This window comes from Mytilus galloprovincialis, chromosome 6 (genome assembly GCF_965363235.1).
Source record: "Mytilus galloprovincialis chromosome 6, xbMytGall1.hap1.1, whole genome shotgun sequence".
In the NCBI taxonomy this organism is placed as follows: Eukaryota; Metazoa; Mollusca; class Bivalvia; order Mytilida; family Mytilidae; genus Mytilus; species Mytilus galloprovincialis.
This window is the reverse complement of record NC_134843.1, coordinates 6,910,174-6,927,645: the sequence shown is the minus strand read 5'-3', so window position 1 is coordinate 6,927,645 and position 17,472 is coordinate 6,910,174. Positions and strand designations below refer to the sequence as shown.

Here is a 17,472-nt window from a genome sequence, read left to right as displayed (position 1 = left end):
TTTTAACAGTTTATATTCCAAAAATGTTTGGTCGATATATCTGCTAGTAGATTGTTAGAAATCATGGCTAATTATGAATTATGTGATTTAAAAAAATAAAGTGTATTCTTTCATTCATTTAACACATCAATACAATTGATTAATAAACAAAGGTGAGTGCTTTTATAGCGATATGTATAATATTTTGAGGGAAAATTTATGCCTCGAGTTTTCACTAGCATTATATAAAAAGAAGTCAAATTAAACTGTATGTAAAATGCTTCCAATGTTATCAATATGCAAATTTCATTACTTAAAATCAAAACAAAACTTTAATATAAACCGATTTCTAGGAAAAAGTTATTAAATATCGAATATCGGATAACTAACCAGCTGCTAGCTTTACATACATTATTTCCCCCTTTTCGTTGAAAAACGTTTATTCATTATTTCTTTTACCTTTCTATAGCAGGAAAATAACCCTTTTTTCTAGGGGATGTCTGATGAATAGCCACGCTTTTAGGGTTAATGTTTGGTGTGATCTTTATATTTTCTTATATTTTTTTTGCTATTTACAATTTATTCTATCCACATGTATTTTAGTTTTTTACGATATTTCCCCAAAACGCAAACGATTCGAAAGTTTTTAACAGTAATACATACTACTTAGAATAGTGGACTGGGACGTCATATCATGTTAACTAATTTATTGATCTCGTATAGCTGATATATATTTTATTGTTTATTAACCTTCAAACCTCCAATACGTACTTTTAACTGTTGTGTTGTTGTGTTCCTTTCTATCGACAGAGCTCATATTCAGAACCTTAAGTGTCGTTAATAGTTTAACGTCGGCTCAGTATAGCATTGTTCAAGGGTAACAACAATTTTGACACTCGCCTAAGTACACAAATCAGATAGTTCTATATGGTGTTTTTTCCCTTTAACTGACAAAATCGATACAGAATTTATAATTTAATAAATGTTGACATTAATACCGATACGTACGTTTAACTGTTGTACTGTTGAGGGAAGAGGGAGGGAATACAAATACTGAAATATATAACAGCAAAGTCTTTTGACAAGAAAGTATTGGTGTTTTGCAGATCACAAGTTAAGTAGCAAAAAGCATGCACATTTTTTGAATTTAGAATATTTTCAAAGAAACACTATGACAAGGTTAAATTGTCAATATACATATTTTGAATCATATTAAAAAAAAAAAAGAAAACGTGGAACTACAGCAGCAAATATTTCATATCGCAAACACAATTTATAGAGACAAGAAAAAAATTATAGAAAATTGCGATTGGGGGAATATATCCAATATGTGTTCAAAGCATTGCATGCAATAGAACAATTATTGATGTGACATTCCCAAGTTAGGTAAAAGTCATGTTGAAATTAAAGGTGGTATCAAACACCTTGATTAATTAATTTGGCTCGTTTAATTTTCATAAAGTTTTGACAAAATGTATGCTTTGTCCCATTGAAAATCTATTAATATTTCAATAAACTCGAACCACTCACTTTCTCTAAAAAAGTAATTTGGTTTATAGCAGTTTGACAAAACCTTATTTTGATCATTGAGAAGCTTAATATTTACTTAATATTAGAACAAGATTCAAATATTTAGCTGATTTTTATAGTTGTATCTTTCTGTAGTATTATGTACCACCTTAAGTTGATTATATAATGCGTTTAAACTGGCAATGAACAAGCTTGTTATGTTGTTGAGTGTGGGTTATGATATATAATTCTGTAAATGTCAGTTAACATTGTGTAATCCATTATTGCTACATTTGTGTCGTATACCATTTATTAAAGTATAATATGAAAACTCAGTATTTCATTTGCTACCCCGTGTGCCCATCACAATTATTAATGTATCTTATTCGTTAATAAAACATAAATATATGTATCAATATGCAAATCATTTGTTTACGAATATAAACAAGTGTGTGTTTATATCGGTCATTTACTAATGATAGAATGATATTGCCATTAAAGCGGGAGGTTTGGCTAGCCCAAAAACCAGGTTCAACCCACCATTGTTTTTCTTAAAATGTCCTGTACCAAGTCAGGAAAATGGCCTTTGTTATATTATAGTTTGTTTCTATGTGTGTTACATTTTAGTGTTTGACTGTCCCTCTGGTATCTTTCGTCCCTCTTTTAGTGCTGTGTTTCTGTTGTGTCTTGGTTATCTTATATTTGATGTTTTCCCTTAGTTTGAGTTTGTAACCCGGATTTGTTTTTTTTTCTTAATCGATTGATGAATTTCAAACAGCGGTTTACTACTGTTGCCTTTATTCATCGTCTTTCGATATTGATATCATTTACAAGTACCATGTCAGGAATATGACAGTTGTTGTCTATTCGTTTGATGTGTTTGAGCTTTTGATTTTGCCATTTGATAAGGGACTTGAAAAAGCTATCCTGTGCTTAGGACACCAATCCGTAAAATTTCTTTTATAACGGTTATCTACCCTAACACCGAAAACTATGTCACCAAAATCCTGGATCAACATTTAATTTCTTTAAACGGATATGCAATATGTAATCATATAATAGTAATAATTCTTTATTTAAAGAGGGTTACACAGTTAGCTGTAAAGCTAATCTTCCCTGAGGCCCTCATGAAATACAATGAAATATAACAAACAATTACAAAATATCAAACAGACACACATACATAAATAATGAAATAAAAAATTGCTATATGAAATATACAATTTTCAAAACAGGTAAAAAGTTACAAATTCATATATGACATGTATAGTATTGGCATCAACAATATCATAAGTTTGAGTAAGTGTGTGAAAATTATTATGAAAATAAAAAACGCACAGCTTCTTAATGTTCCATCAAGTAATTTTTTAAATCTTTTTTGAATAAGCTTGTACTTGAGGTTGATTTTTTCAGGGATATTGGTAAGTTATTCCATAAAATAGATCCTGAATATATAAAAGATTTCTTATAAAGCTCTGTTTTGGCTTTTGGAACTTGTAAATTTTTGCAAGAGGCATTTCTCAAACAATATTGGTTTATTTCTGGCATATCTTTAAACTTTTCAGTGAGATATACAGGGGCTTCATTCTTAAGGCATTTATGCATCAAAACTGATTTGTGGTATGAGATTCTATTCTCTACTGTCATCCACCCAAGCTGTTTAAACAGTGGAGCTGATGATGAAAGTGGATCAGCATCTAAAATAAGTCTTACAGCCCTTTTCTGCAATTTTATTATTCTGACTAGCTCATGTTAAGCACAATCACTCCAAATAATACAACAATAATCTATCAGTGGGAGAATATAACCATTATAAAATAATTTTCTTAGATCAATATTTAGAAATTTCTTGATTTTAGAGAGTAAAAAAATTCTAGATGAAATTGATGAACATAAGTAATTAATATGACCTGTCCAGGACAGATAAGAGTCAATTCTAACACCTAAAAGTTTTTCAATTGATGATTTTTGAAGAATATTATTATCAATAGTTAGAACTGGATCTGCTCGATTTAAACGCAGCCTTTGTCTTGTACCTATAACCATACATTTCGTCTTATCCAAATTTATGAACATGCTATTTTCATGACACCATTTTTCAACACATTGGAGATCATCTTGTACTTTTAATTGCATATCACCAATAGTCTTTCCTGATGTATGCATAGTTGTGTCATCAGCATACAAGTCTGTATGGCAGTTTTTGACGTGTAATGGAAGGTCATTTATGAACAAAACAAACAAAATGGGACCAAGTATTGAGCCCTGTGGAACACCAAAATTTATAAACTTTTTATCAGAAAACTGATTATTCATATGGACTTGCTGTGTTCTTTCACTCAAATATGATTTGCAGCATATATACATTTATCAGTAAAATTGAGAATGGAAATGGGGAATGTGCCAAAGAGACAACAACCCGACCATAGAAAAAAAAACAGCAGAAGGTCACCAACAGGTCTTCAATGTAGCGAAAAATTCCCGCACCCGGAGGCGTCCTTCTGCTGGCCCCTAAACAAATATATACTAGTTCAGTGATAATGAACGCCTTACTAATTTCCAAATTGTACACAAGAAACTAAAATTAAAATAATACAAGACTAACAAAGGCCAGAGGCTCCTGACTTGGGACAGGCGCAAAAATGCGGCGGGGTTAAACATGTTTGTGAGATCTCAACCCTCCCCCTATACCTCTAGCCAATGTAGAAAAGTAAACGCATAACAATACGCACATTAAAATTCAGTTCAAGAGAAGTCCGAGTCTGATGTCAGAAGATGTAACCAAAGAAAATAAACAAAATGACAATAATACATAAATAACAACAGACTACTAGCAGTTAACTGACATGCCAGCTCCAGACTTCAATTAAACTGACTGAAAGATTATGATTTCATCATATGAACATCAGGTACAATCCTTCCCGTTAGGGGTTTAATATCATACCATCATAACATATATGAGAAGAACATAACCCGTGTCATGTCAACAACTGGTTTTTTGAATAAATGTGTTTAGTTCCGATGCAAAGACCCTATAAGTGAATCAATATTAACGCCAAAATATGCAATCTTTAATGACCTGACAACAGTATCGTAACTATATCCCTTCTTAATAAGTCTATTCAAAGGTTTTGTTAGTTTTTGAGGTGAACAGTGTTTGTTTACACGTACAAAAAGCATTTTTGGTCTATCCGATTTATCGGACAATCCATTGAATGAATTGTTATGCATGATGGACAACTGTGGGTTAACTGATAAAACCGTTCACAAAACTTTGAATTTTTGAAAAACTTAGGCTTTTCTAGCTCAGGAATACTAGTAGATTACTTTAGCTCTATTTGACAATTTAGGAGTTTTTGGTCCTCATGCATGCGATACTCTTCAACATCATACTTTATTTTGCCTTTGGTGATTTTTCATTCGAGGTCACTGGTGAGTCTTTTGTAAACAAAACGCGAGTCAGGCGCAAATACAAAATTTAAATCCTGGTATCTATGATGAGTTTATTTACTACTTAGTAGTTATTACTTTATGACATACAAAGCAATTTTTCACACCAGATATATTCGTTCACGAATCAGCAGCAAACGATATAAAAAAGACTCTAAAGATATGCAAGAAATGCCCCAAGGTTCCGAAAGAGCGTGTCGAAACAACGGTTTTAGTTATCTAGTGAAATATGGTACGTGCTTGACAAATTTTGTTAAAATGGATAGACTTTTTTGCAAACATTATCTATAAATGATGTGATATGTAATTATCAGTTTTTGAAAAAATTGAAAATGACATTTTTAATTTGTTTCTTATTTTGATTTTTGATTTATTCATTCATATTTTGCTATTGAATGATTTACGGTATCTTTAGACATTTCAAACTGTACCGGTTTCCCCTTTACATAAAATATTATACAAATAGGAAAGTAGTTTCTCGTTGTTTTATAGATAAAACCGTTGGTTTTTCCGTTTGAATTGTTTTTCACTTTTATTTTTTGGGCCCTTTATAGCTTGCTGTTCGGTGTGAACCATGGTTCCGTGTTGATGGCCGTACTTTGACCTATAACTGTTTAATTTTATAAATTTTCACTTCGATGGAGAGATGTCGCATTGGCACTCATACCACATCTCCCTTTATTTATTTTCCAGAATTACTGTATAAATCATATCATTAAATAGATCCAATTAAATTGTCATATATATTAAGATTTAGAAACTTAACCGACCGTGCTAGTCTTCTAAATAAATTCGTTATAGATACCCGGATACTCATCAGTGACGCTCGTATAAAAAAAGGTGAAAAGGCAAAATAAAGTACGAAGTTGATCTTACTCATTTTAAAACCTGATATGAAATTGAAAAATGCTAATGAAGAATGTCCATTGCTACATGTTTTCAACATCGATGTTGCTGCACATTGTCAAATATTTTCTTTTCTTTATATTATTGGGAAAATCTTTGTCAAATATTTATTTTGTTTTTGGTGACAAAGGCTGAGAGCTATTTACACCAGGTTTATGAACAAATCAGATTGCAGGATTTTTTCGACGAAAGAAATTAACAATCTGATCTTTAGAATAATTAATAGGTTACTATTTCAAATGAAGCTCTTCATTATTTCTTTTTGTTTTGTTCACAAATTGTTGTCAATATAATGGAATTTTATGCGCCTGTCAAGCAAGTATGAGGTTTAGCTAGCTATAAAACCAAGTTTGATCCTCCGTTTTAAACAAAGTAGTTTTCTATTCCTTTGGTGCACTTTGGATGTTTGGTTTTGCCATTCGATCCGTGTTGAGTTTTCCTTCAATTACTATTATTTAGTAAATTATTTTTCTATGAGAAAAATCTAGATCATATGATTATAAAGGTGAAAGATGTCTTTCGGATTATAGAAAAAAAAAAAACCAAAGACATTGTTTTTAAAAGAATCATTAGCTTACATATGCCTGTGATAATGATACATTTTCTTCTTCAGTTCAAATGATTGTTTCAATATTAATTGGTATATAGAAGGTTTTGTCATTCGACGAAATAGAAAAGGTCCTTGTATTATATTTCCGGTATACAAACATGATACATTTTACACAGAAGAGATAATGATATAGAAAATAAATCGAAGTCGTTGGTCATAAAGTTCAGGAACACAAAACCGGCGCAGAATGTCTAAATTTTGGTTAATTTACAAATCAAAAGATTTAAATATGTTGTTTGTTTTAATCTATATTCATCATTGTTTTATTGAACTATGTTATATTTGTGTATACTTTTCTTAAATTGTTGCTAATATGCTTGATCTATATGCCTTTTTGTGCTTCTTTGTGGCATATTTGTTTTTTTTTTTAGTGATTACGATTATAATACAATAGTGTCTGCTGTACCCCTATTTTTGACATTTTAAATATTATGTCTGTTTGTTTTGTTCACGCATCGTTGTCAATATAATGGAATTTGATGCGACTGTCATACAAACAGGAGGTTTAGCTAGCTATAAAACCATGTTCAATCCACAATTTTTCTATATAAGATGAAGTCAGGAATATGACAGTTGTTATCCATTCGTTTAATGAGTTTGGGTTTTTGATTTTGCCATTCGATTAGGGACTTTCCGTTTTGAATTTTCCTCGAAGTTAATTATTTTTGTGATATCATTTTTTATTTATCTTCAAATAATTTTTAGATTCTGAAAGATTATTTTTGAATGTTTAGCTAGTCTAAAACCATATTAAATCCATCATTTGCTACAAAATGAAATGCCTAGTAAGGAGTATGACTGTTGTTGTCCAATCGTTTATTGTTTTAATCTTTTGATGTTGCCTTTGGATTAGAGACTTTCCGCTTTGAATTTTCCTTGGAGGTCGGTATTTTTAGCTTTTTCATTTTTTCCTAGTCATAACTATTGAAACATATTTATTTCACGTTTTAAAAAACTCCAAAAGCGAGGGGTGGGACAGTCAAACATATATATCGAAAATGAACGGACAACGCCATGGATAAAAAATAAAAAGACAAACAGACAAATAGTACACAATACACAACATAGAAAACTAAAGACTTAGCAACACGAACCCTACCAAAATCTGGTGGTGATCACAGGTGCTCCTCCAGATCCTGCTCCCCATGTGGTACCCGTTGTGTTGCTCATGTTATTACAAACCCGGTTAATAGTCTAATTCAATAAGGCACATTCGGGTTGAAATGGAAAGTGAATTGTAGTTACGACATAAGAAACATATCCGATATCGTCTGTGAAACGGTTATTGCATAACGGTCAACCAACTTGTGATGGCGTCCGTAAAATTTACGAAGGGATGATTTTAACTTCATCATATGTAACTCTTGATTTGATAGCTTACTTGCGAGCAGCAACCCTCTATCAAGGAAATCATGATAGGAAATAAAAGCACGGGAATATCGTATGAATTTAGAGATATATACTCCGTATGCACGCGCTCCTGGAATGTTGCTACATAGAAATGGAATGTTCACAATTGGGAAGCTAAAATAATATCTTTTGTCGTAAAGTATTGTTTTCAATCGACACTCATTGTCAATTTCTAGATGTAAATCAAAACATAAGGACGACTTAACTGTGTATGTTGTATCCTTTGTCTCTAGTTTGATGGGATAAATGCGTTCAACATAGTGACGATTTCTTTTTAAATTCCTAGCCTTGTACCTTTGATAACTATATAACAGATGTTATTCATTCGTTTGATGTGTTTGAGCTAATGATTTTGTCATTTGATTACGGACTTTCTTTTTCATTTTCCACACAGTTAGGTATTTGTGTTATATAATAATTACTTTTGCGTTAGCTTAATACCATAACTGTTGTTTTTGTACATTTACATCTAGTTTCCATAGTCAACAGTTATTTGTAATAATACAAGCAATTTCTCAAAAGTTATCCAAAACAGGTGGAGAACTTAAGAAACTTAAGAAATGGATTCTCCTTTCCCTAATTTTTCCTTGTGGTAAATATTCCCTGTGAATCAATATGGCACCATGAAACATTAAAATTAAATGTATCATTCAAATTTATTTGTAATCATCACTGACAATTCCAAGTACGCCACCAACTAGATGCATACCTCCTGTCACTAATATCTGTACATGATCTGCCCCATTGACCTGAGCTGGAACATTACAAGCATCCTTCAAGTTTTGGTCCCTGCCATGAGATGCCCACAGAAGGGCATCATAAATACAAGGAAATTTTACGACAAAGCTATCAAAGTCAGTAGCAAGCTGTTTCTGTGTGCAGTCATCCGTTGAATCTGTACCCCTTGAAGATGAAGACGAAGCAGTGTAATCATTCTGTTTTGATTGGTCCACATTGTCAAGTGACTGACAATGACCCGAGGATAAGTTATAGAGGTTACAATCTGCTGTCAATTCTGATTTTGTCATACCATTCTGAACTTCTGTATTTACTTCTTCAATCTCAATATTGTTTCTATTAGAACGAGAAAGTTCCTTCCATGTTTCAATAATATTCTGACATTTTTTTAGTTGGGTTTCCATAGAGAAGTTCATATTAGTAGTGTCTACAAAAAGATAGCATTCAATTGTTGACCAGATATACTTTTACAATATATACGTAATGCGGAATTATCTGAAAGAGGAAAGACTTGTTTTCTTCAAGGAAAAACTTCTTTTTAAACTTCATTTTATTAACAAAAAAACAAGGAAGTAAAACAGCCTTTCAATTTTACAGTACCATCTACGCAACTACAAATGAAAACCCAACTTTATTACGTCTATATAATTCCAAATTAATTGTGTTTTTAAGATTAATAAATAGAAAACTCTGACATGGTGTTGCCATGGTCAATTCCCCATTCCATTACCTTTATTTACGTTTTAAATTTTATATAAGACTTTCTAGACAACTCTTTATCTACTTAAGTAAACATTCTGAAATTGATTACCATAGCTTGTATACTAAATAGATAAATGTCAACGACAAAATAAGCTTTGCAAGTAAAAATCTAATTTGAAACATTCATATTTTTAAGTTAAATATATATCTCAAGCGGACTACACTTCTAACGAACCTACTCTGTAACTACCTTTTTTTCAATCTATCACATGAATTGCTCTATATCTAAGAGTGTACTCATCTTTTATCATGAAATAACATAACTGTTGACACCAAAAGGTGTTTGTCATAAAGAAAAGTTAAAATGGAATGAAAAATTGAAGTTTACTCTGACATATGAATTAGGTATCCCATGCTCTTCATTATCAATAGAAAGTAATTTTCTTCCTAAGGCCACACCAATTTGATTCCTTGTTCGACGGACCCGCCCGCACCTATTTTTTCCAAAACAGAATTTTTTTTAATTTTTTTTTATATTCCCGCTTCCCGCATCCGGAAATGTAATCATGTCCATTTCCCGCACCGTTTTTTTTTGTAAATATTATAAAAAGATATCAATATTTGTTTTTAAAATCACAGTCTAACCTGTATATAACGATTTTAAACATAAAAGCACCCCACCACACTTTGTAAATATCTGTGACAATATTTGTTTCAGCATGAAACCTATTTATCCAAAGCGGGAGTGCTCCGATATAAATTTATAACAGCGAAAATACCTGTAAAGAACAAAAATTGGTTACTTTCCCCCTTACTTATATTCCCTATCGAAAAATGTTCGTTGTTAGAATAAAGTACAATGAACTTCTGAAGGATTTGCCTTCAACTGCAATTATATTGTATTCTGGCGAAACAAAACTATCCATAGCCGCTGCATGTTTATGCACCTGTCCTGATTGATTGAAGGGCCTGTCGTTCTGCAGTTATCGTTTGTTGATGTTGATCATTGGTATTTTCCCGTTTGGATATACACGATATATAAATTAGATCGTTGGTTTTCCTGTTTGAATTGTGTACGCTAGTAATTTTGGGGTCCTTTAAAGCCTGCTGTTTGGTCTGTATCAAAACTCTGTGTTTGTTATTATCAGGTTGAGAACAACCCTCCCTCAGACAAGGGGTCATTTTACTGATGTAGAAAAGAAAATAGAAATACCAAGGATTTGTATAGTTCTTCTATACAAAACCTTTGAAAACTTAGAATTTTGTACTCAAAAAGAGGAGAGTTGCATCATATTTTAAACAACCTTTTCTAAAAGAGGGGTCCACTTATTTTGAATAATATTAAACTGTTAAAGTAAATGTGTTAACATGGTTGAAGTCAAGGAATATTACAAAATTCTTGGACATGTTTTGACCATTTAATACCAGATAGATATATAGTTCTTTGAGAAAATATGAACCCTTTTGTACAAACAAATATATTATAACTTATATTGATCCCTCATAAAACATGTAAAAGGGATATTTATAACATTAAGGGGTTGTCCCCAAACTGATTATGACTTTGATGGAGAATTGTCTCATTGTCAGTCACACATACATAGACCAGATTTAATTATTTCTTGGTGAACAGGGAAAAAATACTTCAGAAATTAAAGAAATGTCAAAGTACAAGTGATAAATCAAGCTTTAATATTGTCAAAACCTACTATTTTATGTTTACAAAAAAAATTATAATCGCTCGCCTTTACTTTTCAAGCTTCGCCTCAAAAATTTGTAAATTAAATATTTTTTATCAAAATTTTCAAATCGCTCGCTCGCCCCAAATTTTGGAGTCCAAAAATCCGTAGAACAAGAAATTAAATTGGTGTGGCCTAAGGAAAAAATTCTTAAAATTGATCTCTCATTACAGGAACAGTTACAGAATAATATAAGCCAATATACGACCCTTTTAAAAAATCAGACACTTAATATATGTCACGTTATTTGCAAGGTGTGCTACATAATTGCAAATGACATTAAAGTAGCTTAACTCTCAATATTATCCTTACTCAATGCATTATAAACATTTAAAGAATGTCCCAACTTATTCTTGTAAGTCACATCTTAAAACTGCTGAGTCTTTCATTTTTATAATCTTCCATTATATATGATTAAATAATAATTTATTCCCACCAATTTTTATTTGTCAATTTAAGTAGCGAAAAAGTTAAATTCTGAAATACGATGCTTTGACCTTGACACTGAATAATATACAGTTGACCTATATGTCTTTGTGCATGCTGATAGATAGCTGTTTAGTGCAAGTCAATGGTGCAATCTGTACCTGATACTGATGATGATGTGTACGATATGTTTGGACAAAATACTGCTGCATCAAACCCACATGACTAAAATTTATAGATTTATAGAATTATATACAATTTCAAGTTAGTACAAAAACAGTATATTTAAATGACACACCAATTTAGAATGTTGCTGAGACATAACTTATCTTCACCATCTATAAAAAAAGAAGAAATTCTTCAATTTATATATAATATTATATTAATTATAAGGTATAAAGTGATAATGTATAGTGCAAATTATCATACTTTACCATGAGTGGTCTGAGAAGTCGTGTTACATCTCTATCTCCTTTTGTGTTATACAGCAAAATTTTAACCACTTTCCCACTACAAAAAATAAAGATTTCATGAAAATTAAATCAATGTTATGTATAATGTCTTCAAACATTAATCTTTTCAAATTTACCATAAGCTGGAGTATGTACAATACGTTTACAAATGTAAACAATTTAAGAACATTTTGTTGTTTTGTTTGTGTATTTTGTATTTTTTGTTTTAGTTGTTGTTTGTTTTTGCTGTCTGTTTTGTTGTTGATTTCTTACTTAAAATTAGCAAAAGATTGCCGTGTGTAACCAGTCACCAATTCAGAAGTTCAGAATATATTTTTGTTTATATTCTTTATAATCCTGATACAATTTGCTTCTTGATATGTTGAAAACAAACTCAATGCCTTTGAACGGTCTGAAAGTGTGTTTGATTTGTTTGACCTCTTGATATCGCTATTTGATAAAGGATTTTCCATACGGAATTTTCTCTGGAGTTCACTGTTTCTTATCATTTTACTTTTAAAAAACTGCTTGATAAGCTGCTGTTGTGTACACCAATCCAGAATCAAGCATTTGAAAAAGGTGGAAAAAAACTATGTCAAAGAGAGGCGAAAATTACATAATTGGTATTCAATTGTTTTCTAATTTTTCATGTTTTTTTTCATATTTCTCGATGAGTGTGAAAAAATATTTCTCTTCCCTTGAGAAAAATTGATCTCTTCTGAAGTTAACGTTCCCATTTATATGACGTTATAAAAAGGCGACCATGTCTGATGACGTCACATATAAAGAACATAATTTGTTGCAAAACTTGCAAAATGGCGATATATCTCAACACTCAATAGTTTAATTCTAGAAATTTAGAAAGATTAGCGGTTTAAATTTAGAATTAAACTATCTAAAGTGAAGAAATCTCGAAACACATTAGCATGCAGTGGTGGAATCTTTATGTATAAATGTTATATATTGGTATAACTAATGATGATCAGACGTAGGAACAAATGCTTGAAGTGATGAAAATACAAAACAATCTTCTTTTTTTTTGATTGAGTAAAGCCTTTCAATTGATATTTTATCGTGTGTTTTTCTATGTAGTGATGGTATACTATTGTTTCAGACAAAAAGGGAGAAGGTTTGGTACCATTAAAACGTTTAATCCCGCTGCTAATGTCTGCACCTGTTCTAAGTCAGGAATCTGATGTACAGTAGTTGTCGTTTGTTTATGTAATTTATACGTGTTTCTCGTTTCTCGTTTTTTTTATGTAGATTAGACCGTAGGTTTTCCCGTTTGAATTGGTTTTACACTAATAATTTTGGGGCCCTTTACAGCTTGTTGTTTGGTGTGAGCCAATGATCTGTGTTGAAGGCCGTACCTTGACCTATACATACCTGCCAACTTTCACGATTTAGGCGTGTACTACACGATTTTGACCCTCTGTCCCGATTACACGATCGTGATCGTGAAAATAGCCAAAAAACACGATTTTAGTAAAATTTACACGAAAAATATTTTTGTTCCCGATTTTGAACTTTTGAAAGTTTTCCCAAGGGAGACAAATCGTGTCTGACAAATTTCATCCAATCAAAATTTAGTGATCACGCATTCACCAGTTGATTAATGTCGGCATAGTAAACAATCAAAGAATCGAAATTTTGAGTTGTTTTTTTTAGCTTGGGTGTTAAATTTATAAAGATTGGAATCATGATGGGCGAGTTATCACTTGCAAAATAGTTCTGTCACCGCCTAAGAGAAAAAAGCGTGTTGCTTCGTGCAAATACTTAGAGAAATGGGAGAATGATGTCAAGTACAGGGGCTGGGTTGGTTGTCTAAATCAACGTTAGGATTGTCACATCGACACATGCCTTTTGTAAAGTTTGCAACAGAGACTTTAAAATTGACCACGGTGGCCCTAATGATGTCTCCAAACATTCTAGTACTTCTTGTGATATTGATCTATATAATATATGAGGGTTTGGATGGGGTTAAATTTATTAGAGAATATAATGCCCTTAAAAATGAAGATAAGGGAATAACGGGCAAAAAAAATGAAAATTTGAGAAATGCGTGGTCAAAGTTTTCGAAGATTAGAGAAAAAAGAGGTTAATTTTTTTGAAGATTAGAGAAAAAAGGGGTGAAAATTAAATGTATACAGAACAACAGACCCCCCCCCCATTCCAGACCCTCATATATTGTTTTTTTTTTTTTTTTGTTATTAAATTATTAAAATTATTACTTTTTTTTTATTTCTTGACAATGTATCAGACAAACATAAGTCATCTTACTGGTGTTTATCTCAACAAAAAAGAATACAACAATCAAACAATTTAAAAAAAGATAGGTTATAATAGCATCTTCAACTATCACCCCCCCCCCCCCAAAAAGCAGTATGTCAGACACTTAGGAGCAAAATCATCACACGAAAAAATGCCGCGAAAAATTCTACCCTCAAAAATGGTGCCGCGCACAAAAACCCCCATGGCCATTTTCAAAAGTTGGCAGGTATGCCTATAATGGTTTAATTTTATAAATTGTTATTTGGATAGAGAGTTGTTTCATTGACACTCATACCATATCTTCCTATATCTATTATATGACTTGAATTTCTTCAAACCTGTCTATTTTTTTTATAGATATTATTCTTTAATAACATAACAACCCTGTTTATCCTACTATTTTTTGAAACATTTGTAATGGGGGTTGGAAGGCACCTATATCAATAATACTGCGGGGTTAATAAAACGTTCTTTTCACACAGTAGCAGACTAAGTGCCTTATACTTTCTACTGAAAATTTTATGGATATCGTCTTAGGGGGCGGAATACCTTCCAACCATCTATACCGTAGATTTAAAATATCCCTTTCTTCTAGTATTATATCTTTCTGCTCTGTCTATTCTCATACAAGTTATGACACTGAGTTTCAGAAAGTCATTTTTTTTTTAAAAAGGTGGATCTCTTTGTGAAAGAAAATGGTATTGGAATCCCAATAATTGGGGGAGACTTTAATGAAACATTAAAAAATATTGATAGAATAAGCGCAAGTAACAATCACATAAACAATAAACCAGTATCAAGCTTGAAATCGTTGTTAAAAGATAACAATCTTATTGATATTTGGCGAGTTATGAATGAAAATATACAACAGTTTACTTGGAGGAGAAAAGATAAATCTCAGGCGAGTAGAATATATCTAATATTGATTGATAGCAAATTAAGACCTCAGATAGATACATGTAAAATTAAACCGGCAACGATTCACTATACTGATCATCTGAGCGTTTGTTTAACATTTAAAACGGGGGCGTCAGAAAAAGGACGTGGATTTTGGAAACTAAATAACTCTGTCTTAGAAAATAAAGATAATCAAAGTTTAATTAACAATTTGATAACTAACTTTTTTAAATCAATACCAAAATAGAGATACAGACTGTCGGATTTTTTTGGGATATATTAAAACTTGAAATTAAAGAAACTACTGTAAAATATTGTAAATCTAAAACTAAAAGAGAAGTCACACACACCTTAGAAAAAGAATTACAGGAAAAGATGGTTGAAAGAGACCAATTAAATTTGTTAAACTCTAATTTGGATGATCGTATTAAAAATTTGAAATCAGAACTAAATAAGATTTATGACGAGAAAGACATTGGTGCACAAATCAGAGCCAGAGAAAAATGGGTTGAATTAGGAGAAAAAAATAATGCGTATTTTTTGGTACTTGAAAAGCAAAGGCTAATTAATAAATCGATAAATAAGTTATTAGATGAAAAAACAATGTTTTAAAAGATCAAAGTAAGATTTTACTTGAAATTAAAAACTACTATGAAAAATTGTTTTCATCACAAAATCCTAATGATACATAATCTCAAGAAAACATAAAAAATACAAAATTAGAAAATAAATTAAATAATAAAGAAAAACTATTGTGTGATGGTTCAGTTACACTTGAGGAGTGTTCGATAAAAAGATATGAAATTAAACAAGTCTCCTGGACTTGACGGTCTAACCGTAGAATTTTACAAAACGTTTTGGAAGAAGCTTAAATATTTACTTGTTTAAGTATATAATAAGGGTCATGAAGATAATTTATTGACTTTCTCGCAGCGGTCTAGTGTTTTATAGTTAATATTCAAAAAGGGGGACCCATTAAAATTAGAAAATTATAGACCAATTTCATTATTAAACGTCGATCTTAAAATCTTGTCCCATGTACTAGCTCAACGACTGAAAAAGTTTTACCAAATCTCATAAAAACAGATCAGTCTGGAAAAAATAGATTCATTGGATTTGATTTAAGGCAAATACAGGACATTATAGATTATGCAGATATATATAATATAGAAGGGGCTATTGTTTTTGTCGATTTTAAAAAAGCCTTTGACACTCTTGAATGGAAATTTATGTTAGATACTTTAGATAACTTTGGATTCAATGAATCATTCATAAATTGGGTTAAAACTTTGTATACTGATATTCAAACATGGATTATTAATAATGGGTGGATTTCAGAAATGTTTAAGAATTCAAGAGGGATTAGACCAGGGTGTCCTTTATCTGCTTTACTTTTTGTCATATCCGTTGAAATATTGGCACTGAGACTTCGAAATAACGCAGATATAGAAGGATTTTAGATAAAATTTGATAGAAAAACACATTGTATTAAAATAAGCCAATTAGCTGATGACACAACTTTATATTTTAATGATAAAAATGATATCGAACTAGCATTGAATGAAATTGAAATCTTCGGATCTTATTTCGGATTAATTATAAATAAAAATAAAACAGAAGGGATATGGATAGGGAAACTCAAAAATAGCAAAGACAAAATAGCAAATATCAACTGGATAGATAAACCTGTCAAAGCTTTAGGTATTTATTTTGGACATAATAATGAAGAATGTGAGAAATTTAATTTTGAAAATGAAAAAGATAAAATGGATAAATTATTTATTCTTTGGAAAAAGCGAAATCTCACTATTTTAGGGAAAATCTTGATCATCAAATCTTTGATTATACCACTCTTTACCTTTTTAGCTAGCTCATGCGTATTTCCAGAAAAATATAAAAAAGAAATAGAAAGAAAATGTTTCAAATTTATCTGGAATGACAAACCAGATAAAGTTAAAAGAAATACGATGATTGGTAGTTATGAAAACGGGGGTTTGAATATGATTGACATTGAAAGTCACTTTGAATCACTAAAAGCATCATGGTATAATCTTAAATACAGATATGGTCAGATGGCAACTTATACCTTTAAATTATTTACAATGCTCAGAGAAAAATTGCTTAGCAGTTTATATGAATATGGATTATAATAAAGTTGATCAATAGCTAACTAATATTCCAAAATTTTATAAAAATGTATTAAAAAGCTGGATGAAATTAGGAGGAGGACAGACAGATATACCAAAAACCTTTTACGAAATCAGAAAACAAATTATTTGGGGGAATAAATACATTAAATTTAATAACAAATGTCTTTTTTCAAAAATTGGATAAAAGGTAACTTGATTTATATAAATGATATTTTAAATGAAAATGGTGAAAT

General features: G+C 31.0%; 1 protein-coding gene across 1 annotated transcript in view; it reads right to left on the bottom strand.

Annotated features, from left to right (window-relative positions):
- Nucleotides 1–8,513: 8,513 nt before the first annotated feature.
- The window catches only part of LOC143078813 (folylpolyglutamate synthase, mitochondrial-like), a 32,005-nt gene continuing 23,046 nt past the window's right edge, over nucleotides 8,514–17,472 (bottom strand). The window contains exons 11-13 of the mRNA XM_076253796.1: nucleotides 11,904–11,979; nucleotides 11,631–11,694; nucleotides 8,514–9,029 (exon numbers count right to left, since the gene is read on the bottom strand). Coding sequence (XP_076109911.1) covers nucleotides 8,521–9,029; nucleotides 11,631–11,694; nucleotides 11,904–11,979 — 649 coding nt within the window. The 3' untranslated portion in view covers nucleotides 8,514–8,520. The remainder of the gene's footprint in view (nucleotides 9,030–11,630; nucleotides 11,695–11,903; nucleotides 11,980–17,472) is intronic.